This window comes from Monodon monoceros, unplaced genomic scaffold (genome assembly GCF_005190385.1).
Source record: "Monodon monoceros isolate NGI ecotype Baffin Bay Population unplaced genomic scaffold, NGI_Narwhal_1 Super_Scaffold_21, whole genome shotgun sequence".
NCBI classification, from domain to species: Eukaryota; Metazoa; Chordata; class Mammalia; order Artiodactyla; family Monodontidae; genus Monodon; species Monodon monoceros.
The window spans coordinates 36,926,406-36,950,529 of record NW_021703778.1 but is presented as its reverse complement, the minus strand read 5'-3'; the positions used below and the strand labels follow the sequence as shown (position 1 = coordinate 36,950,529).

Sequence of the window (24,124 nt, the reverse complement as noted above, 5' to 3'; positions counted from 1 at the left end):
TCCGTCCTCCTCCTTCCCCACGGCCACAGTACAGGGCCTCTATTCCTTCTAAGACCTGCCCTCCAGAGGAGCGCGCATGCCAAGAGCACTTGATGGGCACAAATGGTTTTTATTATTTCTGCCTGGAAGAGGAATCCCTGGCAGGAACAGGGATGCACAGCAGACATGGAGCTGCATCCCTGCCGGCAGCATAGATACCGTTGGCTGGAGTCCAGGATGATGAAGAGCTGTCCAGCGGCGTGACCTGGAGCTGGTGAGGAGGTATAATCTTGCCTACAGAGGCCACTGGCTTGAGAAGCGGGGCCCCAGTCTCACCGATGCCGCTTTCGGATGCTCTGCAGCTCCTGGTAGATGGTGCTGAAGCTGGGTCGCTGCCCGGGCTCGGAGGCCCAGCACTGCTCCATGAGTCTGAACACAGCATCGGGGCACAGTTCGGGGCAAGGCAGGCGGCCCCCTGTGAGGACAGGCATAGCACACCAGGCATGAGGAGGGGGTCTGAGGGGCCCTAGCAGCCCCTGGGACATGCAATGAGCAATGGGAGCTGCTTAAGGTACAGTGTTCTTAAGGAGCCCCTTCTCTTCACCAAAAACACAGAGATTCTAATCTCAAGCCACCATGTGCTAGTTGTGTGATCCCTGCAAACCTCAGTGTTTCCTTCTGTAAAAGGGACCTATTAATCCCGACCTCACATGTTATGAAGAGTAAATGAAATAAACGGATGGCCTGGCACACAACAGGGTTTCACTGGATGGTAGCTCTAGGATTATTCTTACTCTGCCTCAGTGGGAAGGATAGGGCGTTAGGAGGCCTGGAGGAGTCCAGCTGGGGCGCTGGGAAGAGGGCTTGGCTCTGAGACCACTGTCACACCGCAGGGTTCCCTTACCCTTTTCCACAAACTCCCGAGTCTGCTGATTGCTGAGGTTGGGGTAGGGGGAGGCCCCCAGGCTGAAAGTCTCCCAGAGCAAGATGCCAAAGCTCCACACGTCGCTCTCGGAGGAGTAGCGGCCTACGAGGAGGTGAGGCGGCGTGAGTGGGCCACACCCATTGGCCAGAGAAGGGCAGGTGGTGGGACCCATGCCCAGCCTCGGGCCCTGCAGCCAGAGCGGATCAGGCCCAGGTACCGTAGTTCAGGGCCTCCGGTGCGGTCCACTTCACGGGAACTTGTCTGAGACCCCCCGAGGCTGCGTAGATCCCGTCGGCTTCCTCCCGGGACATCCCAAAGTCACTGATCTTCAGGACATTCTTCTCTGTCACTAGGCAGTTCCGAGCGGCCAGGTCCCTGGGCGAAAGCAGGACAGGGGCTCATTTAGCCAATATCCACGCAGCACCTGCCACCTGCCCGGCCCAGGCTCCCTAGGCACAGCCACGAGCCGAAGCTGCCCCTGCTCCTGGGATGCCTGGTCCGTCAGAGAGGCAAACTCCACCCCCGGAGCTGGTGCCTGCTGGTGAGGGGCAGCAGCGCCTGCATCTGGTGCGGGGGCGGGTGCCGGGACTGCCTGCCGCGCCCACCCCCTCACCGGTGGATGCAGCACTTGCTCTCCAGATACTCCATGCCCGCAGCCGCGTCCCCTACCATCTGCAGCAGAGTCTTCACCCTCAGGCGGGCTCCCTCTGTCCGGAGGAAGGTCAGGAAGTCGCCCCCTGGGAGTGGGCGGTGGGGACAGAGCTCGATGAGCCTTCTGGGGGTCGGAGGCGGCGGGGAGACCTAGACCAGCGGCACACCCCAGCCCTGGAGGTCAGCTCGCTCTGCTCACCCTGCACAAGCTCCATGACGATGTAGATGGGCTGCTTCTGGGTGCAGACGCCGATGAGACGCACGATGTTGGGGTGGCTGTACTGCTTCAGAATCCTGGGGGCGGGGGCGCAGGGCTGCTCAGGCTCCCACCTCCACCGGGTGGGGGGCCTTACACATTCACCTCGTTGGTCCCGGGAGCCCAGGGAGCCTGAGGCAGGGTGAGAGCAGGGCAGCAGACCTGGAAGTGTGACTTTGGGTGGGTCCCAGAGCCTCGACCCCTCCACACTACGGGGGGGCGGGGCTGTGAGGATGAAACGAAGTCAAGCACCCTGCCGTGCGCAAAGGAGCCCTTCCTATGTGGAACCTCCAGGGGTGGGTATTTCATCACCCACCTCGCTTCCTGCAGAAACTTGGCCTTGAGGTCGGGTGGGAGCGTCTCGCGGCAAGATTTCACGGCCACCAGGGTGTTGTCCGCTCTCAGGCGTCCACTGAATACTTCGCCAAAGTTCCCCTGAAACGGTCTGGGGCTCCTATCTGTCTTGCCTGGACCGTGGTCCTCTCCTGCACTCGGGGCACAGCCCACCTTGTCCCCACCGGCCCTTGCCTCAGTGCCCCCGTGCTCAGACCTGCTCATCCCGGCTCTCTGGTCGGGGGATGAAGCGTACACGTGGGACAGGCAGGGAGAGTCACCTCTGACTTACCACGTTCACTGAGAAGTGACACGGAAGTCCAACAATCACTTTTGCTTGGGTTGGTAAAGCATTATGGTTTTTAGGAAAGTGACTTCTTTCCTGAGTAGGTATTTTATTTTATTTTTCTTTCTTTCTTTTTTTTAATTTTTATTTTTAGGCCACACCATGCAGCATGTGGGATCCTAGTTCCCTGACCAGGGATCGAAACTGCGCCCCACCTCACCGTCGCATTGGAAGCGCAGTCTTAACCACCGGACCGCCAGGGAAGCCCCCTAAGCAGGTATTTTATCGCTCACGTGGACAGAGCGTGTCTCTCTTCCCTGAGGAGGCAGGAGTGGGGCGGGAAGTGTGTGCGTGTGAGTGGCGTGAGGTGGGTGCTGGTGGCAGAGCCGTCTCTGGGGAGCTTCCAGGGCAGGTGCTTTCCCCCCCAGTTTCCTGCAGGACAGCGTATGGCGGTGGCTGGGCAGGGAGTCAGGGGTCCAAGTTGGAACTCAGACTGAGGCGGGGAGGCTGAGAGCCCTCTGCAGGTGGGGCCCTGGTATGACTCGGCCTTTGGGATGGAAGGAAGTGATACTGGGGGAGGGAAAAGCAGGCGGCCAGGAGCCTGGCAGAGCACACTCAACTCACCCGCCCAATCTGCTCACCCAACACCAGGTCCTCGTGGCTTAGTGCCCACTTGTCCTGGGGAAGGGAGGAGTGGGGGGTGGGGGGGTCAGAAGTCAGTGAAGGGAGGGAGTGCTGAGCCCTATCAAGGACTGAGTACCCCCTCCCAACGCTGTGTCTTTCATTTCTTGGCACCTTGGTTCGTTGGTCTGCAAAATGGGGGTTGGACACAAGATCACACTTAGATGACTCAGGGACCAGGCAGGGGCACTAAATGGGTGAGCACCAGCCAGGGGTGTGTGGCCCAGGGAATGGGATTGACCTTGACATTCCAAACCTAGAGGGAGGCCGGCCCCCTGGGGAGTGTATAGGACCCGGAAAGCCCTTCCTGCTCTGATTCTGTGTGGGCCCCAATCCTGCCACAGACTCACCTTGGGCACAGCCCTGTTCAGGATGATACCGCTCTTCTTGGTGAGGGGCTGCTGGGAGCGCAACAGGTGGTCTACGAGCAAGGGGATGCTGGGAAAGCCATCTCCTTCCAGTCGGTACAGGTTCTGCGGGGTAGGGGGAACTGGGGTCAACAGCCTCCATCGCTGAGGGGGCCTGAGCCCTGGGAAAGGGGAGGAAGAAAGAACGGCAGGGAGAAAGGGCCTGCCTGGAATGAGAGGCAGAGACCTGATGCTGCACGACAAGTCTGCTCCCCTGTCCTATGGGAGGACGCACACCTCTGTTTGGTTGCAGGGACTGGGTGGTCTCTGGGGCCCCTTTCAGCTCTGCCAGGGAGACATCTAAGACATAGCAGTTCCTTTCTATGCTCCCTGGTGAAGGGGAAAGGAGGGGAGGGAGGGGAAGAGAAGGGAAAGGCTGGGGTTCAGGCCCCACTCACATCAGCATACTGGATGATGAAGTGTCGGGGCTGGCCGTCCCACAGCACAGACAGCACGTACTCCTGCTTGCCCTGGCTCTCCCGGACCACGAAGTCCCCAGAGTGTGTCAGCAGCTCAGCCACCTCTGCCCGCGGGATGGCTCCGTGGTACCACAGCTGCTCATGCAGGGACTTCTGCACCTCTGGAACGAGCTGCAGCGGTGGGGGGAGCTAGACAGGGACAGGGGAGGAGCAAGGAGGGGTCACTCAGCCAGCCCGTCAGCGGAGGCCACTAGGCCGGCCAGTTGGGGGGTGTCCGGCTCTCTCTCATACACTCCTCGTCCTCACAAAGCCCGCGAGTGCCACAAAGAGCCATCTGCAACCCTTGGAGCCAGCAATAAACTCACCCAGGCTGGGTGATCCCAAACAAAGCTTTTGTCTTTTGCTCCAGGCCACAGCCCCCAACCACTCCTGGAGCAGAGAGAGCCGTGGGGTGACGAGGCTGCAGGTCCCTTCCACACACGTGGGTGGTGGAGAGGAAGAGGGTACGGGGGTGGCACGGAATCCCAGGGAAGAGAGGGGCTCCCCAGTAAAAGTGGCCTGGGAAGAGCCTCCTCTCTAGGGCAACCCTGCGACTAAACCCAAAGCACCGTGGTAGGAGGGGCTTAGGGGGACATCCCTGAGACCGCTGGCCTGGCCCACCCCTTAGAGAAGGGCAGAGGTGCGGGTCCAGGCTGGGCTCCACTCACCGAGAACTTGGGGCGGAAGATTCCTGAGATGTGGCTCTTAAGGATCTCCAGGGTGGGTGTCCTTCCCCCTTCTCGCTCCTGCTCCTGAGGCCAGGGACAGACGTCAGCGGGTGGCCAGGCTTGGGGAGGGGGAGGGCGAAAATGAGGAGCGCGGCCCCCGGTGGGCGGGCAGGGCTGGCGGTGCAGGCTGCGGGAGGGCGGCTCACCGAAGACGAGGTGGAGTGGCGGTCGTCCTGCAGCAGCAGCACGGGCAGGGGCTCACCGGGGCCCAGCTGCTCCAGCTTGGCCTGCAGCAGCTCCTGCTGGGCCTGCAGCTTGGCCTGGCTGCACAGCGCTACCTGCAGCCCCTGCAGTGCCTCCTGCAGCACCTGCTTCTTGCCCAGCAGCTGCACCCTGCGGGCAGGGGCGGGTGGTTGGGTGGGGGGAGAGAGGGGCTCAGCCTGCAGCTGGCGGCCAGCAGTGCGTCAGGCAGGCCGGACGGAGGAAAGGGAGGGCCAGGAGGCTGCTGTAGGCGGGCCCCACTCACCGCTCCCGGGGGTGGGTGGTCTGCTCCTCAGTCCAGAGCTCGTGCTGCAGCTGAGTGACCACCTCCTGCCGGCTGAGCACTGTCTCAGTGGCCACGGCCAGCTCTTCTGTCACTGAGGTCAGCCTGTGCCCAGAGGAAGGGCAGTGTTAGAGCCAATCCCCTCAGATGCATCCCTGCGGGGCCAAGCAAGCCTGCGGGCTGGCCACAGCTCTGTGTGGATGGTGTCCACCCCCGACCCCGAGCTGAGCCACCACACACGTGTGCTGCACGCTTTCCACAGTCAGCTCGTTCAGCTGCAGCTCCCCGGGCTCCAGCAGTTCAGCCTCCTCAAGCAGCGACTCATCAAAGGTGACACAGGGTGGGACGTCAGGTGTGGACCTGCAGGGGACAGTGCCCATCAGTGCACAGGCCAGCAGCCCTGGCACCCGGCTGCTGCAAGGAGGGGCTTACCCATACTGTTGCAGGAAGCCTTGGTACTCGGCCTCGGGCTGGATGTGGGCAACCGCTGCAGCCATCTCCTGGTGAATGGCCACCACCTCGTCCTGCACCAGGCTGCTAATCTCCAGGTATTCCTGCAGGATCTCCTTCCTGCCCCCAGATGGAACCCCGGGTCAGGGGGGGGTGCCTCAGGCTGGACAAGGCTAGGAAGCTTGGGGCCCGTGGCACTGGATTTGGACCCACCCTGGGGTTGCTCCCCGCCACCCATCATTTACCAGTCAAATGACCACAGGCAAGTTACTTACTGTCTCCCGGGAGTTTGTAATAAGGCCCCAATGAGAGCCTATGTGCAGAGTGTGTGGTTTGAGGAAGTGCTCGGTAAATGTGAGCTACAAATGTGCCTGCCCTGGGCATAGCCCCACAGCTGGGGCTCCAGGGCTCTGATACACACGTAAGCCATCGATGTGCTGCTGACCCCGCATTTATACCTCCCCGAGCTCCAGTCTCATGTAACTATCCACCTACTCTAAATGTCCTGTTGGACATCTCTCAGACACCCAAACCCCACCAGTTGAAAAATGAACTGCTGGGACTTCACTGGTGGCGCAGTGGTTAAGAATCCACCTTCCAATTCAGGGGACACGGGTTCGATCCCTGGTTGGGGAACTAAGATCCCATGTGCTGCAACTATAGAGCCCACGTGCTCTGGAGCCCGCACGCTACAACTAGAGAGACGCCTGCACACCACGACGAAAGATCCCGCGTGCCGCAACTTAAGACCCAACACAGCCAAAAGTAAATAAATAAATATTTTTAAAACGAAAAATGAACTCCTATTCTTATCTCCTGAACCTGCTTCTCTCACCTCATTCTCCATGTAGCCTCCACCACCCAGGGGCTCCAGGCCAAATCCCTGTAGTCATCCTTAGCTGCTCTATCCACACCCCACTTCCAGTCCATGAGGAATTCCCACCGGCTCCACCTTCAAAGTACGTCCAAGACCTGACCACTTCTCCCCTCCATTGCTACTGCCCAGGTCCAGTGGCATGGTCTGTGGTCTGGATCACTGCAGTAGCCTCCTGCCTGGTCTCCCTGGTCCTGTCTTGCCCCCTGAAGTCTGTTCTCAACACAGCAGTCTAACTGACCTCATTCAGACGGCTCAGATCATGCCGCTCTTCTGGTCCACCCAGAACCAAAGTCCTCACAACGGCCTGAGGGACCCTCTATCATCCCTGGACTCCTCCAGCCCCGTGTCTGACTCTGCCCTTCCCTCACTCTGCAAAGGCTACACTGGCTTCCTTGCTATTCCTTGATTTCAGGCGCTCTCCCACCTTGCGGCCTGTGTGCCTGCGATTCCTCTTTCTGGAATGGCCCTTCTTCAAAATCCCCCTGGCTCATTTCTGCACTTCTGAGGCTTTCCCAGACCACTCCATTTAAAACAGCAAACCTGGGACTTCCCTGGTGGCACAGTGGTTAAGACTCCGCGGTCCCAATGCAGGGGACTTGGGTCCAATCCCTGGTCAGGGAACTAGATCTCGCATGCATGCTGCAACTAAGAGTTTGTGTGCCACAACTAAGGAACTGGCGAGCTGCAACTAAGGAGCCTGCCTATCACAACTAAGGAACCCGCCTGCCGCAACTAAGACCTGGTGCAACCAAACAAATAAATAAATAAAAATGGCAAAAAAAAGAACATATTCCTTATAAATAAATAAATAAAACAGTAACCTCCTTCCCTGTCCCCCTGCCTCCCTATCCTCTTTTCTTGTTTTATTTTTCTCCATAGCACCTATCATCTCTAACATGCTTTCTATTTTACTTATTGATTTCCTTTTCTTTCTCCACAAACAAATGACCCTAGAGGACAGATATTTTTGTCTACGTTCTCTGCTGTATCACACAGCAGAGCCTAGAATGGTGTTCAATAAACATAATAAAACCCTGAAATAAGGGGCCCAGAATAATGTAATTTGGATGTAAACTGACTGGCCCAGGGCGTGTTCTCACGTGACTACACGCCTGTCACTTTTACAGGACTGCGTTTTCTGGACCCTGCCTCTGGGCTTCAGGGCTGTGATGGGGGTCGGGGGGTGGGGTGGGCTTACAAGATGCACGCCATCTCCTGGTGCAGGTCCTGCAGGGACTGGAGCAGGCCAGGCAGCATGAGCCGGTGGTGGTGCTGGTGGTGTAGCTGCGCGGCCCGCACGCCCAGCACATAGCGGTTGTGGTGAGCGAAGAGCTTCCACAAGCTGCGCACGTACTTGTCCTTGGCTTTGTCACGGTCTTTGTCTGCCAGGTTGGGGGAAAGAGGCGTGGGTGACAGCACAGGGGCCTGGGTAGCAACCCCCTCCCCGGGTACCTGTGGACAGTTCTGGGCTGGCTTGGGATTCCCATCCTGGCAGCAAGGGAAGCCCCGGACCTTTGCTGGCCTCCTGGTACTTGCGTCGGGCCTGGGCACTGTCCCGTGCCAGGGCTCGGTACTGGCTCTTCAGCTTCTCAATGTCCTGGCTGTGGGTCTGGAGAGAGGAGAGACCAGTGTGGGACAGCAGGTCCCCAGAGGATTCCTGCCCGAGGTGAAGCCCTGGACAGGTTCTGCAGTCCAGGCGGGCAGCACATCCAAATTCATCCTTCAGGAAGGGCCTGGAGACCTCTGGGACTTAGCCATTGCTGCTGAGGTTAAGGTTAGAGGAGCCGGGCTAAGGACAGGCCCCCGGGGGCAGCAGAGAGCCAGACTGGGCAGGCGACAACTGTCCTTCCTTGGCCTAGAGTGGTATCTGGTGGCAACTAAGGTCCAGCGGCAGGCGTGTGTGCTTGGTTTAACACTCTGTCGATGCCATCTTGAAATTCTTAATAATTTTTTGACAAGGGGCCCCGCGTTTTCATTTTGCACTGGGTCCCACAATTATGTTGCTGGTGGTCAAGACCGGAGTTCTCATCCCAGTTGCCTGCTTCTGCACTGGGGTACTTAGGGCAAACTCCACTCCTCTCCTCAGAACCTCAGCTTCCCCATCTGTAACAGAGCTAAATGCACAGACTAGATCAGCCCTTTTCTTAAGGTCCAGGTGGTACACATTTTAGGCTTGCAGGCCATGCAGTCTCTGTTGAACTTGCTGGGCTCTGCCACTGTAGCTCTTTAGTAGCCACAGATAATATGAAAACATATGGGCAAGTCTGTGTTCCAGTAAAACTGCCTGCAAAAGCAGGCTGACCCCTGAATTATATGATCGATCGTCTGGGAAGAGAGGAGTGCGTGAAGGCTGGCCACCAGGGGCCGCTGTGGGTCTGCAGCAAGGCTGGGTTTGCGCTGGTAGAAGGGGTGTGGTGCAGGCGGCTGCCCAGCACATTGAATAAGAAGGCTAAAGCATCCGCGTAAATAGCTCCAATCAAACAACCTCTAGTCAGAGGAGCTGCGCAGGATTCAAATGAAGGCAGACCCACTTCACAGCCCCAGTCCTTAACCTCCGAGTCAGGGGGCCACACTGCTGCCTTGTGGAGTCTCTGGGTCCCTGGGAGGAGCCAGCCTGGGCCAAGGGCGGGCAGAGCAGCCCTCATTCCTCTCACTGTCTCTCGGACCCGAGGGCCAGCTGGTGCAGTGCAGGAGGTGGGTCACAGGTCCTGCGCTCCTCCCAAGCAATGGCTGGATCACTCATCCTTGTATTCCCAGCACTCTGCTCAGGTACACAGTAGGGTGACAGAAAAGGCGTGGAGAGGCCCTGCTGCAGCCCGGCCCAAGCTATGGCGGGGAGGGGAGGGAGGGGAGGAAGGGGAGGAAGCTGGGCTGGAGCAGGTGCTGGGGGGTGGGCCTGTGGTCAGATACTTACACTTCTTCAGTGAGTCCAGGGGTTCCTTGCAAAACCAGCCCTTTTCAGCTCAAAATGTAGGCAGAAATGACCAGGTGAAGCCCGGGTGCCACCCACCCACCTACCTTGGTGAGCTCCTGCTGGAGCTGCTGCCACTGCTCGTTGTAAGTCTTGCGCAGGTGCTGCCGCTCCCGGATCAACAGGCTCAGCTTGCTCAGCGGCCCTGAGTTCAGATCTTCTGCGTGCTGCCTCAGCAACCGGCTCAGGCCCTCCGTCTGGCTGGTGATCTCTGCCCAGGACTACAGCATGGGGTGGGCAAGGCAGGGAGTGGGGGACAGTGGCTCCCACGCCTGGGCCTGCCCAATCACCAACCCTCCCCAGTGGGCTCCGGAAAAGAAAGGGGCAGGCAGATCTACCCCGCACCCCCAGGACTTCGTTGGTCGAGGGCGGGAAGGGTGGTGAGGAGGCCTAGGGCCCTGTAGAATCCCACCTGACTGATGGGGCTCTGGGGGCTGATGCCCCGGCTCTGGCCCCCGCTGTCCTGCAGTGACATGTGGTGCAGCAGCCCAGCATATTCTCTGTCACTCTTGACCCGCTGGGCCATCCACTTCCTCATGCCCTCCAGCAGCCGAAGCTCGGCCTCCTGCATCTGCTGCACTGCCCCGTGGCCCTGGGGACTGCACAGCTCCGAAGAGAAGCCCATAGTGCGGTCCTGGGGACCAAGAGAGGAGAGGCCACCACTGGGGGCAAGGCAGAAGCTGGAGACGGGCAGGCAGGACAGGGAAGCTAGGGGCTGCCGGGCCAGGAGGAGCCGCAGACAGGCAGGAGGTGGGGGGCTGTCCCGCTGAAATGCAGCCATGGGTACAGAACACGGCCTGGCCTGGGAAAGCCCTCATTGCTTCCTGTGTCCCAGGTCGAGGCCTGGTGCCAGGGGTCTCCTTCCCAGCCCTGGAACAGAAACCTCCCGGAGCCTCCCTCCCTGGGCCCTTCCACCCAGCACCCGCTGCAGGGGCAAGGTGCGCACAAGACTGCCCCTGCCGGCGCCCCAGGCAGCCGCCGCCCCGGACCCTGCCCTTCCGCGGCCCCTGCCCTACCTGGTCCCGTGTCCCGCTCTATGATCGCCTGCCGGGCCTCTGCCCACTGCCTGCTGACCCCGCTCCCCGTGCCCGCCGCCGCTGCCTCCTGGGCCTCGGGGCAGGAGTTACCCGCGTGGGCAGCTGATCCTGGGGCCGCCGAGGACCGACTCAGACTCAGGCCCGCACCACCCGGGGCCAGTTCCTGATTCCGCGTTTCCTCCTCCTGCGGTTTCAGTTGGCCCCGGCCCCGGGGCGGGCCGGCTGAGGGGAAGGGGCGGGCGGGAGCCCCCGACGCCTGCCCGCCCCCCTGCCCAGTGCAGGCCGCTGCCTCAGCCGGCCACACGGCCACGGAAACGGAAGGGAGGAGGGGGCCGGGAAAGAATGGCCCAGAAGAGAGCAGCCTGCGCCCGGCACTCCCCAGGGCCCGGACAGCGCCCGGGAACACGGGGAACGGCCCAAGGGGGCGGTGGTGGGCGCCTGCCACTGGGCTGGGCTGCAGGATCGCGTCGGGCCGGGGAGTCTGGGGGTCCAGAGCCTGGGGGCGGGCGGGCGGTCCGAGCAGCAGGCCAGGGCGGCCCCAGAAGAGGAAGGGGGAAGCCTAGTCCAGGCCTTCCCCACCCCACTGGATTCCCCAAGGAGAGCTCAGGCGCCAGCCTCCATTTGAATAAAATTTCCAAGTAAATATCCCGAGGAGAGGCCTGCTTCTCAGGCACAGATCCTGGTGGAACTGGCACCGCTCCTCCACCCCCAGGCAGGGGCTTCCTGTCCCAAGGGAGACCTGTGGCAGGCGAGGGGCCTGGGCTGGGGAGTGGAGAGGTATGGTGTTCCCAGTGTGGGACTCAGGATCTCCCCAGCAAAAACCATCTTGGTCCAGTTAGGCCCCACCGAAGGCCTCAGCCCTACAGCTGGCGGCCGGGTTACTTCAGCCAAGGGAGACCCTGAGCAACTGGACACAGGCCATCACTCTCCACCCTGCTGGAGTCCAGGCCTGTGGGGGTGGAGGTGCTCAGCTAGTCCCACCCCTGGGGCTTGGGGCTTGTCTCCAGCTGCTGTCCCTTCCACACCCCACCTAAAGAAGGCTCTGAACGCCTCGGGAGGTGGACTTTGGGCCCTTACAGGTAGGCAGGACATAATGTGGGCATGTAACTCGCCCCAGCCCTCACCCGCACCCCATCCTGGACGCAGCCCCAGGTCCTGGGAAGAACATCACCACACTGGAGACCAGGCCTGGTTTGCATAGTCTGCACGTTTAATCACTTTAAAACCTCTAACATTACCTCGTGTCCATTAAATAGAACCAACAATGCTGGGCCTGTTTAAATTACAAGAAAAAAAAAAAAAAAATCACTGTGCACCAACCCAGTATCTTACAAAACCAGCTGGGCTGGCCACAAGGGTGGGGGGGATGGGAAAGGCGGGGGTGCCCCTGGGCAGGTGGCTGGGTGTCAGGAGGGGCTAGGGGAGAGAAAGAAAAGGGGGCTCCCAAACGGGAGGGGACTGATTGTCCTAATGGGAGGGGTACAAAAGGCACGTCAGAAGAGGGGGCCTTGGGGGGCAGGACAGGTCAGTGCTTTCTCCACCAGGGCACAGTGTTGGAGGGGGCTCAGTGCCACTGCCTGCCCACCCCTGGCACTTGGAGAACCACTGACCCATGAGCCCTTGGCGCGAGGAGCCCCATCTGAAATGGACGACAGCCTGCCCCTTCTATCGTACTCCTCCTTTCCTAGGGCCCGCCTGGCCTGGCCTGTCTCTTCAGGACCTGGGGCTCAGCTACTCCTCAGCAACACGCTGCAGACCCCCACACCTCAGGGCCAGGGCAGCCGGGGGGAACAGCAGGGTGGACAGTGGGTGTGGGAAGGTGGATGGTCCAGCTGCTACCCCCATTAAAAATACCAAAAAAAAAAAAAAAAATCAGCATCTAAAGTGAAATAATCACAAAGTGAAAATATATCCTCAAACAGCCCCTGAGATCCCCACAGGGGAAAGCAGCATCGGGTGGGAGGCGGGAGAGGCCGGCTGGGCCACCGTCCCTCTCCACCACCCACCCAGGGGCTCCGGGACTGTGAGTGCCAACAGCCCAGGCAGCCCCGGGCTCAGAAAACAGGGACTTGGGCCCTGGCAGGAGGAGAGGGTGCCAGAGGGGGGAGGGTGGTCAGCACACCAGCACGGGGCCGGGCCAGCCTCGCTCAGCAGGCAGCCAGCTGTAGTGGAGGTGGGCAAAGGGACACACACGTGTGCACCCTGGAAGTGCCTGCCTTGCCTTGGTCCCTTCCTTCGCTTACTGCTTCCGCCCGAGGCTCACCAGAGGTGGGGGACGGGGTCAGGGATGCAAAAGCCCTTAGAGAGGTGGCCTCCTCCTTCAAATACCCCCTAGGCCAGCCTCCCTGCTGCCTGGATGGGGACCATTATTGCTTTAGAGGGACAGGGAAGGGGCGAGAACTGCAGCCCGGGTCAGGAATCCCATAAGGGAAGGGCTGCCCCTCTTCACTCCGCAGGGAACTCTGGCTGGGGCCTGGACCTTGGAAAGCTGCCCTAAAGGTTTCACTCCTTTCTCCACACGCAGGCGTGCTGGGGGTGGGCAGAGGCCCTCCCCTGCTCCCCAGCTGGTCCTGGGGTTCCACCTCAGGCAGCCGGGGGGCCCAAGGGTAGGGTGGGAAGCCGTCTCTGCCTCTCTTGCCTCCCAGCTGGGGTCCAAACCCAGTCCCAAGATAAAAAAATACTTTGGTGAATTAAAAAGTGCCCCAGGAGGGGATGGGCTCGAAGGGGCGGGCAGTAGGCGCTCGTCAAAGGGCGCTCTGGTCTTTGATAAAGGCGGTCCTCTCGCCCCGGCCCTCGTCCTCTTCTGAGTCGGATGGGCACTCCTCCTGCCAGGCTTCGGGGGGCAGCCCCTTGTAGGAGATGAGGCCACGGTCCATGGTGTACACCTTCACCCCTCGGAAGCTGAAGCCCGAGCGCAGCTGCAGGACCAGGAAGACAGTGACGAAGACCAGCACGATAAAGGCGCAGCTGAGGCCGGCCACCACCTCGGGCAGGTGTGAGGGCAGCAGCCCCTCCCGCAGCCGCGGCTCTGCCTCCACCTCCGTGGGCGGCGGCTGCTGCGGCTGCGGCGACTCACGGCTGCTCTGGCTTTGCCGGGAGCACGTCTGCTCCACAGGGTCCAGGGAGGCGTGGCTGGGGCAGCTGAGGCAGTCTGTGGGGGCTGGCCCCTGGCACGTGGCACACGAGGCGTGGCAGGGGGCACAGACGCTGGCCCGGATGATCTCCACGTTGTTCTCGGTGCTGTAGTGCGTGTCGAGGACCTGGGGAGCGAAGCCTGGAGGGCAGCGCTGGACACAGCTCTTCTGGTGCAGGGAGAAGCCTTCCTCGCACACTGCCGGCACGGGGCAGAAGGTGGGCGTCAGCCAAGCCGCCCATGGCTGTTGGGCCCTGAGCCCCACGACAGTGGCAGCCTGTGGACCTGCAGCCCCAGGCAGTCACCGCTGTCCCCAGGAGCTCCCACCCGCCCCAGGACTGTGGTGACCCTGGGGTCCCAGCATCCCTTCACACCCCTTTTCCTCCTTTAGGACAGGCACCCTCTGTCCCCAGCCTCAGGTTCCCAAGCCCTTGCAGCACCCACGACTGACCCACACAGGCCTGGCTGGACGTGAGGGTCTTGCAGCCGATGCTCTCAGGAGGTGTGGGCAGCCCCTCGGGGGCCGTGCCGTACAGCACGAGGGTGAACTTGGTCAGTGTCCCTAATTGAGGGGGGAAGCAAAAGTCAGAAGCCACGCCTGGCACCCCAGACTCCGCCAGCGCCCCTCCTCCATCCCCAGCCCTCGAGCACCCCCAATACCATAGTTATTTGCTTCACTGGTGTTTTCTATCTCCAGGACCCACTCGCCAGAGGGGTCCTCGTCCCAGGAATGGGTCGTCATGAAGGCCCAGTCGTTAAACCCGTCTGCAGAGTAGTCGTGCGGCCTGGGGAGGAAGGTGCACATAGCTGCCTGAGGCCTCTGGCAGGCCCCAGCCAGGGGACACCGAGCCCACAGCACATGGACCACACCCCCTCCCCCCAGTGCAGCAGAACCCCGCTGGGCTGGAAATGCCTGCTGGGTGTTTCCCAGGAGGCCAAATGTTCTCAACCAGAAGATTCTGGAAATGTGCAAGGTACTACACATGGGAAGGCACACAGACATGGCATTTAATGGGCAGAATCAGGGATTCCTGCAACATGGGACAGTCTCATAGGACAAAAACCATCCTTCCCAAAATGCCAACAGTGGAAAAGTATTTGGTGCCCTTCAGGGCTGTGTGAGTGAATGAATGAATGCACGTGGATGTGAGGGACAGGACAAGCTGGACAGAGGAGAGGGCAAGCACCTGGCGGCCAGCAGGGTGGAGCGGGTGCCCATGGGGCTGACCAGGTGGATGGCCAGGTCACCGCGGCGGTTGTAGGACAGGGTGAGCCGCGCCTGAGTGTGTTCCAGCCGCGTGATGTGGCTGGGCTCCCCCACGCAGGCGGTCACAGTCTTCCGCACCTCCAGCCGCTTCCCGATGTCCCTGCGCAGAGAGCACCGTGATGGTCTATCAGCCTGGCCCAGGGGGACCAGCGGGCACCCCTGCGCCCCTCAGGTCCCACCTGCCCCCTCCCAGCCAGGGTCCAGCCCTCACTTGGGCTCAGTGAGGATGTCGATGGTGCACTTCCGCTGGGGGGTCACCGTCGTCCAGTTCTGGGCCAGAGCCACCATGGCACCTGCGTCCAGTAACCCGTAGCCATACGAATGGCTCACTGTGGGGCAGGGAAGGCGGGGTCAGCTGGGAGGCACACAGGGCCCCCGCAACCCCCAATCCAGCCCTGTCCTCACCTTTGCGGCCCACACCATTGGTGGCCCAGTCGTTAGCATTGAGGTGGGCTGGCTTTGAGGTCTGTACCACCAGGTGCTGCATGTCCCGCCAGGTGAGGTTCTTACTGCAGAGGAGGGACGGAGAGGCTTGGGGGCTGTCTCTTCGGAGAGAAGCTGGAGACCAAGGCCTGCCTTGCAGGGGGCGCTGGTGGGGACAGGGTTGCGCCTCAGCCCCCACACACTTACTTGGCCTCCAGGGTGAGAGCGATGATGCCCGCTGCCAAGGGGGCAGAGGCAGAGGTGCCTGTGTGAGACTCCGTACACTTCTGCCGCAGATCAGTGGTCACCTACCAGGAGGACAATGATGTTGGGCCTGTAATGCGGGGAGGGCACCAGAGGGGGGCCACCTGCCTGCCCTCCCTCTGTCCACAGGCCCTAAGCACCATAAACAGGAGTGGGGAGCCAGGGCCAAGAAACCTTGGTCCCACCTGCTGCCTTGCTAACTTGCTGTAGACAGGCCGATGCCTGGCCCTTTCCTGAGGAATGAGAGGATTGAACTAAAGGTTGGCGATCATTAAGAGCAATGCATATTTTTAAGGAGAGTCTTCTCAGAGGCTTCACCGATGGCTCCACAGTCCCCAGGAGTCTTGGAGAGCTCCCTAGCCCCCATCCCATGATGCTTTAGCCACCACCACCCAGCCACGTGCGGGTGGAAGGCAGATGGGGTCGGAAAGGGGGCCCCAGACAGAGCCAGCAAGCAGCCCCGTTTCCCCAGCCGCCACCCGGGGCAGGACTCACGATCTGCTTCTCGTTCTGGTTTCCACTGCTGTAGGTTGTGGCCAGCGTGGACGAGCAGGCCTCACTGTACCAGGGCACGTTGCCGGACTGCGTGGCGCTGCTGATGGACAGCGTGTAGATGCTGTTGGTGTAGCCGTCGCAGTTGCAGCTGTCATGTTCCCGGCCCCCGTTCCCAGAGGCCCAGACAAAGATGGAGCCCAGCCCCCCGCGGCCCTGTGGACAGAGTGGGCTGGGGTCACTCGAGAACAGGACTTGGGGGAGGCCTGGCAGGAGGATGCTGCTTGAGACTGAGAAGGATGGAGTCTCCTTCTCCGGGGGCTCTCTATCCAGCCTCTGTTCCCCTGGGAGACCCCTGGTGGATCTCAACCTTTTTTGCACAAAAAAAAGAGACCCAGACCACCAACCAAAATGCTCTGAGTGGTGATTCCAAAGGGTGGAATTATGGGTAATTAGTATTTACTTTTCTCTTTTTCTGTCTTTCTAGTTCCTTAACATTTTAATAACATTTAATAAACAAACTTTGTGTAAATTAAAATTAAACACAAGAATAAATAAATAGGAACAGAAAAAAACAAAGAAGTATGGAAAAGGTAGCGCCTAGTTTGCCCCCAGAGGCTGGGCCTGGTTTCTAGGGTGGGGCCAGGACCCCCACCTCACCTGGCTGACCCCCCGGAAGAAGGCCTCCTCAGCAAGGCGGGCTGGCCCATCCACGGTCTTGCCGTCGTCCTCGGGGCCCCAACTGGCGCTGTAGATGTGGATGTGGTTGGGATTCAGGCCCAGCGAGCGTGCCTCTACTGCATCTGTCACTTCACCGTCCAGCATGCGCACCCCTGGTCGTGGAGGGGGGCGGGGAGAGGGATGCTGCGTGGGTCCAGCTGCCAGGAGCACTCCCTGGAGCACACCCAGCCTTGCACCCAGAGGATGGGCAGGGGAGGGCAGAGGACGGTGCTGGGAAACCCTGAGCCCCTAACTCCCTGGCCAGCCTCTGCCTTTCGAAGACAAGACGCAGGGGAAAAGGGGAGAGCTCCCTGGGCCCCAACTACACATTCTGGACTAGGATGAGTCTCTGGGGTCCCAAAAGAGCATGGTGATCAAGGCCTGCCATGTAAGGACTCGGAGTGGACAGTGAGGAGTTAGGGAGACTCCTGCTAAGAAACACTCCCTCCACCCCACAGCACAGGGCCACCAGCACAGGGGGTTCAGCTTTTTGAGTTACTAAGAACTCTCTAAAGAAGAGCCGTGCAGTCAAAAGGATCCACAGCAGGAAAGTGGCAGACACTGGCTAGATGGGAAGTGAACAGAGAAGAATCCCACTGGAAGGGTCGTCCCAAAGACCGGGTGGCCAAGGCCTACACCCACCTCCAATACGGGCATTGTAGGCCACGCCTACGCCACAGACACCGTTGTTGGCCACTGCGGCCACCTCGCCTGCACACCGTGTGCCATGCCTGCCGGGGCCAAGAGCACAGCATTAACAGTGGACAGAGCGTGGTGGGTGCAGCCTGAGGAGCAGGAAGGGCCACACGCACGCCCCTCTACCTTTGCTGTCCCACATCTGTACACAGACCACACCCCCCCTCTCCTCTTGGCCTATGGCCACCTCCACTCAGACCGAACCTTCCCTCAGAGCCCCAGCTAGACCAGGACTATGGAAAAGCCTTCAGCCTCTCAGGAAGGGCACATCTGCTTCCTCAGCGGAAAACAGAAGGGAAGCAAATTATTACCTGTTGTCATTCATCTGCGTGTACCGAGGCTGGGGGTCAGGGTCCTGGTCATTGACATCGAAGCTGGCCCCAGGATCCTGGAAAGGACATGGCCATCATCAGGGTCAGCCTGAACACACCAGCAGAACAGGACCATCCCTGGACTCCCCTCGCCAGGGATGGCTACCTCCCTCCCCGACCTCCTCACATAATTGCCTGCCAAGTCCGGGTGGTTCTTCTCGATGCCATCGTCCAGAATGGAGACCACGATGCCACGCCCCGTGTAGCCCTGGGCCCAGGCCTCCTTCACGTTCAGGTCCCGCTGGGTGACACCAGACTGCAGAGACACCCACCCCCATCACCCAGCACTTACGAGATGTGGTTGCTGGGTGAGGTTACTGGAACCTTGGAGAATCCCTTTGCCACCCCCAAAAGCTCCTTCTCCACCTGCCCCTACTCTTCAGATGCCACCACTGATTGTCTGGGCTCATGGAATTATAAAGAACTCTGGGAGGGTGCTCCCCAGGGCTCAGCAGGATGGGCTGGAGAAAGATTACTCAGCAGACAGAGGAAGACTGACAGGAGGCCTTGAAGTCAGCCTCACCCGCTCACGGGACCCCTCAGTGGATGGATGGATGCAGCCAGGGAGGCAACGTACCAGGTACCACTGCTGGGGAAACTTGGGGTCCGTGGGCTCCTGGTACACGTCCCGTTTGGTCCGTCGCTTTGCCACCTGCTGCTCCAGCCACTGTACCTGTGAGGGAGTGAGGGAGAGATGGTGTGGCTGGAGGAACGGGGAGGGAGAGCGAGGCATTCTGAGAACTGAAAGGGAAGGGTGGCAGCAGGAGGGGCTGGGGCCGCACTCACTTGAGGTTCCCGCTGCAGCCGGCTGTGCCGCGGGCGGTGAGGTGACAGGGACCGCTTTGTCACCGCTCGATGCCAGAAGTGGTAATAGTTGCCGAAGATCTGCAACAGAGCAGGGAGACTGAGCCGGGCTTTCCATCTGCCAGTCCCCATGGAGGCGGGGGATGGGGGTGGACAACCGGCTGCAAGGGGAGGCTCACCATGGCAGGGGGTGGTGGGCATCTGCTCCCCGCCCAGGACCCCGCAAGGAGGTGCAGGGGGCCGAGGGGGACTCACCCCCCTGGGATACACTGGTCCACTGAGCAACCTAGGCTAGAAGCCAAGGGCAGGACAAGCCACCCATAACATGCCTACTACCCAGATGCCCCTGAGAAGACAAGCCCCAGAGTTCCTGCTCTGGGTGCTGGAACCCCTGCCCTCATTGGCCCCACCCCCTGGCGATGTCCTATGCCTCGGCCAGCAGGAGGGAAGAACACCTACCTGGCCCAGGTTGAGGAAGCCATGCTTGCGTGCCACACTGTCAGCCACGGCTGGGCCTCCAGGAATGCGCACGGCCCAGGTATTGGTGAAGACCTTCTGGCCACGGGCATCGGCCGCCAGCAGGACCAAGGCTCCTGCTGCTGCTACCACCCATAGCAACCAGGGCCTCAGCTCCATGGGGGGGACAGGTGGCCGGGACCCCGGAGCCCCCGTCTCCTTGGCCTGGTCACAGGGCCTCGGCTCCCGCGTGCCTGCTCACTGCCTGTGGCCCGGGGCTGACTGGCGGGGGCATGGGACCAAGACGGGCGGGACTGCGCGGGGAGGATGAGGGCTGCCGGCTCTGAGAGGAACAAGGGAGGAGAAGAGGGAGAGTCAGTCGCTCCCCAGCCACGCACTAAAGCTGCCTTCCCACCCCACGGCTCACTCCAGGCCTGAAAGGGGCTCTGGCAGGGAGGGGTGAAAATCCAGGCCCCCAAGGTGAGCCAGATAGATGGACAGAAGGACCGCCTCCACACGCAAGAATACGAAGTGGGATGAAGAGGACCAAGGCTTGAGTCCCTCAAAATAAGAAGGAACAACTGAATAAATACTTGCCAGAATTAAAGTCAAAAAGGTGGGTTAGGGACTTCCCTGGTGGCGCAGTGTTAAGAATCCGCCTGCCAATGCAGGGGACACGGGTTCGAGCCCTGGTCTGGGAAGATGCCGCGGAGCAACTAAACCCGTGTGCCACAACTACTGAGCCTGTGCTCTAGAGCCCGCGAACCATAACTACTGAGCCCGCGTGTCACAACTATTGCAGCCCATGTGCCTAGAGCCCGTGCTCTGCAACAAGAGAAGCCACCGCAATGAGAATCCCGCACACCGCAACGAAGAGTAGCCCCTGCTCGCCGCAACTAGAGAAAGCCCGTGCGCAGCAACAAAGACCCAATGCAGCCAAATATAAATTAATTAATTATTATTATTTTTTTTTTTAAAAGGTGGGTTATAGGGACTTCCCTGGTGGCACAGTGGTTGAGAGTCCGCCTGCCGATGCAGGGGACACGGGTTCGTGCGCCGGTCCAGGAAGATCCCACATGCTGCGGAGCGGCTGGGCCCGTGAGCCATGGCCGCTGAGCCTGCGCATCTGGAGCCTGTGCTCCGCAACGGGAGCGGCCACAACAGTGAGAGGCCCATGTACCGCAAAAAAAAAAAAAGAACCCTCCTGCCACTGCAGGGGACAGGGGTTTGAGCCCTCGTCAGGTAAGATCCCACATGCCGCAGAGCAACTAAGCCCGTGGGCCACAACTACTGAGCCCTTGTGCCACAACTACTGAAGCTTGCACTCCTAGAGCCCAGGTTCCACAACAAGAGAAGCCACCGTAATGAGAAGCCCTCGCACCACAACGAAGAGGAGCCCCCGCTCGCCACAACTAGAGAAAGCCCGCGCACAGCAATGAAGACCCAACGCAGGCAAAAATTAATTAATTATTTTTTTAAAAAGTGGGTTATAAAGCAGTAGGTACCTATAATCCCGTTTTGTTTTTAAAAAACTATTTATACATGTATATTTATATAAAACCACAAAACATAATCTGGAAGGACACATGCTAACAATGGTTCTCTCAAGGTGGTGAGAATTATGAGTAATTGTTATTTTCTTTTGTGTCATGTATATTTTCCAAATTACCCAGGTATATTTTACAAAGGAATAAAATGTTGGCTTTTTAAAATTTTTTAATGGGCGGTGTCTACACAGCTCACTAGGGCTTCCTAGTTCAGCAAAGGAGAACCAGCCATAGGGAGTTACCTGCAAAGACCCACAGCCCCTGGCAAGAAAGAGTGGGTAACCTAAGGTGGGATGGGGGCTTTGGGGGCTGAGCACGGGAAGGGGGGATCGCAGTGGCTTCACCCTCCCTCTTTGGCCCAGACCATCAGCAAAGTCAGGGGCTCAGGCTCTTTTTTTATACAGTTTCCTGGGAAACGCTGGGGCCACCCAGCCCTGGCCTGCAGGCCTCCAGCAGCCCCCTTGGTCGCTCCACACCCACCAGCCTTGCGTAATCTGAGCCCCGGCAGCCAGGGCAAACACTAGCTGCTGAGCCAGGAGCGCCAAGGTGAAGCTGAATCAATAGTCCGAGTGTTGTTTTTCCTCCTTCAGCAAACAGACAGCAGGACCTCTCTGCCTGGGGCCACATAACTGTCCCCACATAGGGCCCCTGGCTAGCCAGAAGCCAAGCCCCTGGGGTGGGGAGAAGCTGGGGAAGGTCCCCGTGGGGCTGCCGGAGGTGTCCCGCCTCAGTGCCAAGCTTGTTGAGCAGAGCGCCTGCCTACACGGCCCCGGATTCCCCCACCACTCCCAGGGCCCAGCCCCAAAGGAGGCCACTCTGCTGGACGGCAAAATGAAGCTCCGCATCTCACCCGGGCCCCGGAGAGCTGGACAGGCGGGCTCACCACTGGGAACACTCCTTTTCCAGAGATTGCCCTCAGCCACAGTCAGCCTCCCTGCCTGCTCCTGCTGCAGTCCCACCCTGCAGGCTGGAGAGACTCAACACACAATTCCTGGAGTATTTTCAGTTTACACCAAAATAACCTGACAGCTGATGGCAGGAGGCATCCACAATGCAGCTCCTCCTCACCCTGGATGGGCAGAGTCCATAGGGTTCCCGGACAGGCCTGGAAGCCACAGCCCCATGATGCCTCAGGCGACCAAGTTCCGGAAAGCTGGTCTGAGCAATGGCTGGACAGCCAGACATTCAGCCCTAGGGGGTGAAGGAAACCCAAGCCCCTCATTTAACAGAGGATGTGGAGCCCTAGGGGCTGAGCCAGATAGAAACAGGCCCTCTTCTCCCCTTCTTGCCACAAGAGCAGCCTCTTGGGTCCAGATGTCAAGAAAGACCATCTCCTGACCACAGTGCTGTGAGCCGTACTGGAACTCCCAAATCAAGACTGGGTTCATCTGCGTCCAGCCCAAGTTCCGGGACATTGTGGATGGAGCTGCAGCTGCTTGGTGGTAAAGGTGATTATTTAATTACCTTGCAGCACCCAAAAAGAAAGCGGGCTTCAGGCACAACCAAACAATTCCCCAAGAAAGGACCAGGCTTCATCTGCTCAGCATCCCCAGCCACGGTGAGCCGTAGATATGGCTTCCACAGAGCCTGAAGCCTCCAGACAGCCCTGCCTCAGCATCCTGGAGGGCGGGAGGGTGGGAGGGAGGGAGGGAGGGAGAGAGTGAGGGAAGGAGGGAGGACCCCCTCCCAAAAGAGCAGGCACTGAGAACAATGAATGAATGGGCTTCTCCCCACCCCCATCCCAGACTCTGACTCACCCTCTGAGTCCCAGTTCGGCTCAAACCCGGAGGCTTGCTGTATTTCCAGCCTCCTGTGAGGCCCTCTCACATGGGAGTCAGCTCCAGGCTGTGGCCACAGAGAGACCTGTGGGTGCTCTTTGTGGCTGTGTTCTAGGTCAAAGCCCTTTTCTCCAGTCCCAGGAACCTCCTGACACAGACACCCACTCCGAGGCACCCAAACTGAACCTCCCCCAGGTCCAGCTGCTGTTTCCCAGGCACTGGGGGTCTGGCGTGGACAGGGCTGCCTGGGAAACCTGGTCCCGTCTCTCTTTCCAGCAAAGAGACACCAAGCCAGGTCCTGTAACAGGCACTGAAGGCTGTGCTGAAATTCTGAATTCCAATCTTTACTCATTTTCTGTGTGATCTTAAGTCACTTCCTCTCTCTAGGCCTCAGTTTCCTAGATGGTAAAAACTGCTAGACCAGAGGTTTTCAAACTTTTTTTTAAAGCCACAGAATCTTTAAAAAATCAAATCTTATGTGGAAGCCCAATATAGGAAATCGTAAAACTTCGGCCACTGTGGTTGAGACGGGTCAGGCTTGGTTACTCTCCTATGCTGTGCCCACACCTGGCCAGCAGCTGCCCAGCCCTCACTAGGCCACATCACCTGGGTTCCCCTCCCACTTCCCAAGTCAGAAAGAATTCTGACGCCCTCCGGTGGAGGAGGGTCTGCACCCCCAGGGGCAAGGGTCTAGAGGATGGCGGGGAGAGCAGGTACTGACCTGACAAGTGACTGCTGTAAGACCTGTCTGGCAAGCAGGCCGCCCCTCAGTCCAGCCACCCCACGGGGGCAGCAGGGGTCTCGGCCAGGCCTCCGCGGGAGGCAGCCCCGGAACCTACCTGAGCCAGCCTCCCAGCGCCCGCGGATCCCGCACCTGAGTGTCTCGCCGCTCAGGTGTGCAGGCGGGGACGAGGCCCGGGCGGTGAATAATCCCCTCCGCCTCGCGAACAGCCGCTCCTCCCCTCCCCCGGCGGGAGCGCAGGCCCTCCCCAGCCGCGGAGTGGGCGAGCCGGCGGCGGCCCCCGAAGGACGGCCCGGAGGCGGGAGCACCCGGCGCCTCTGGAATTCTCTCGCCATCCCGCCCCCAGCGGGGGCCCCGCTGGCGCTTCCTGAGGTCAGAGGGCTCGCCCCGGCCCCAAGCGGAAAAGTACCGGCACCTACAAGGGCTGGGAGCCAAGCCGGGCCCGACGCTCTCAGGTGGGCTGCGGGGCGCCCTTCCTGCTCCCCGCGGCTTCACCCTCGGGGCCGGCCCGGGGGCCAGTTTCGAAAGCCGGGCGGGCAGCCGGGCCCGGGCTGCCTCCGCGCCAGCGACCCCGACCCTCCCCCGCCTGCGCGCCCGGGCCGCGGAGCCAGCTCCTCCGGCAGAGCGGCCCAGTCCGGCCGGCTCTCCTCGGGCCCGGCTCCCGGCGCGCTGCCTCCACCGGGCCCCGCGCCCTCGCCGCTTACCCTAGGGAGCCCGGGCGGGGAAACTTTTCCAGGCGAGCGCCGCGGCGGCTCGGGCGCCCCTCGGCCGAGCGGAGAGCCCGGCGGCGGGGCCTGGGCTCGACGCGGTCCCCGCGCCCGGCAGCAGCGTCACCGCGCGGAGGCGGGGAGGAACGGCGGCGCGGCCTCGGCCGGGCCGGCGACCAGGACAGGGCTCGGCCTCGGCCT

At 60.5% G+C, this 24,124-nt stretch overlaps 2 protein-coding genes across 3 annotated transcripts; both read right to left on the bottom strand.

The window, feature by feature from the left end:
• Nucleotides 1–89: 89 nt before the first annotated feature.
• On the bottom strand, nucleotides 90–10,726 carry FES (FES proto-oncogene, tyrosine kinase). The gene is made up of 19 exons (XM_029238694.1): nucleotides 10,503–10,726; nucleotides 9,899–10,120; nucleotides 9,534–9,707; nucleotides 8,028–8,124; nucleotides 7,714–7,897; nucleotides 5,621–5,758; nucleotides 5,429–5,548; nucleotides 5,171–5,293; nucleotides 4,851–5,037; nucleotides 4,645–4,728; nucleotides 3,917–4,126; nucleotides 3,462–3,584; nucleotides 3,055–3,108; nucleotides 2,128–2,246; nucleotides 1,755–1,849; nucleotides 1,518–1,641; nucleotides 1,122–1,279; nucleotides 884–1,006; nucleotides 90–454 (listed from the first exon to the last, which is right to left on the bottom strand). The coding sequence occupies exons 2-19, from the start codon at nucleotides 10,109–10,111 to the stop codon at nucleotides 312–314; spliced, it is 2,469 nt and encodes an 822-aa protein (XP_029094527.1). The 5' UTR covers nucleotides 10,112–10,120; nucleotides 10,503–10,726; the 3' UTR covers nucleotides 90–311.
• Nucleotides 10,727–11,711: 985 nt separating this feature from the next.
• Nucleotides 11,712–24,116, bottom strand: FURIN (furin, paired basic amino acid cleaving enzyme). 2 transcript variants are annotated; one of them, XM_029237811.1, is made up of 18 exons: nucleotides 22,454–24,116; nucleotides 22,161–22,315; nucleotides 21,547–21,887; nucleotides 19,153–19,492; nucleotides 18,676–18,774; nucleotides 18,467–18,562; nucleotides 18,017–18,145; nucleotides 17,830–17,906; nucleotides 17,465–17,553; nucleotides 16,763–16,935; nucleotides 16,106–16,318; nucleotides 15,554–15,654; nucleotides 15,329–15,432; nucleotides 15,135–15,252; nucleotides 14,844–15,023; nucleotides 14,317–14,441; nucleotides 14,108–14,218; nucleotides 11,712–13,854 (listed from the first exon to the last, which is right to left on the bottom strand). In XM_029237811.1, exons 4-18 carry the CDS (start codon nucleotides 19,327–19,329, stop codon nucleotides 13,268–13,270), a joined length of 2,379 nt encoding a protein of 792 aa, XP_029093644.1. In that variant the 5' UTR covers nucleotides 19,330–19,492; nucleotides 21,547–21,887; nucleotides 22,161–22,315; nucleotides 22,454–24,116; the 3' UTR covers nucleotides 11,712–13,267. The 2 variants fall into 2 exon arrangements, with proteins under 2 accessions (XP_029093644.1, XP_029093645.1); XM_029237812.1 differs by lacking the exons at nucleotides 21,547–21,887; nucleotides 22,161–22,315 and having other exon boundaries at nucleotides 23,921–24,058.
• Nucleotides 24,117–24,124: the final 8 nt, after the last annotated feature.

Bases quoted from the DNA above. Each gene is read 5' to 3' on its own strand.
- FURIN (XM_029237811.1), bottom strand. From the start codon at position 19,329: ATGGAGCTGAGGCCCTGGTTGCTATGGGTGGTAGCAGCAGCAGGAGCC. The intron at 16,319-16,762 runs GTGAGGTGGGGG...CTCTGTCCACAG, and splicing joins TCTTCCGGGGGGTCAGCCAG to GGCCGCGGGGGGCTGGGCTC. The intron at 13,855-14,107 runs GTCAGTCGTGGG...CCGTGCCGGCAG, and splicing joins GTCCAGCCAGGCCTGTGTGG to TGTGCGAGGAAGGCTTCTCC.
- FES (XM_029238694.1), bottom strand. From the start codon at position 10,111: ATGGGCTTCTCTTCGGAGCTGTGCAGTCCCCAGGGCCACGGGGCAGTG. The intron at 7,898-8,027 runs GTCCGGGGCTTC...CCAACCTGGCAG, and splicing joins GTACCAGGAGGCCAGCAAAG to ACAAAGACCGTGACAAAGCC. The intron at 1,850-2,127 runs GTGGGTGATGAA...CCCCGCCCCCAG, and splicing joins AAGTTTCTGCAGGAAGCGAG to GATTCTGAAGCAGTACAGCC.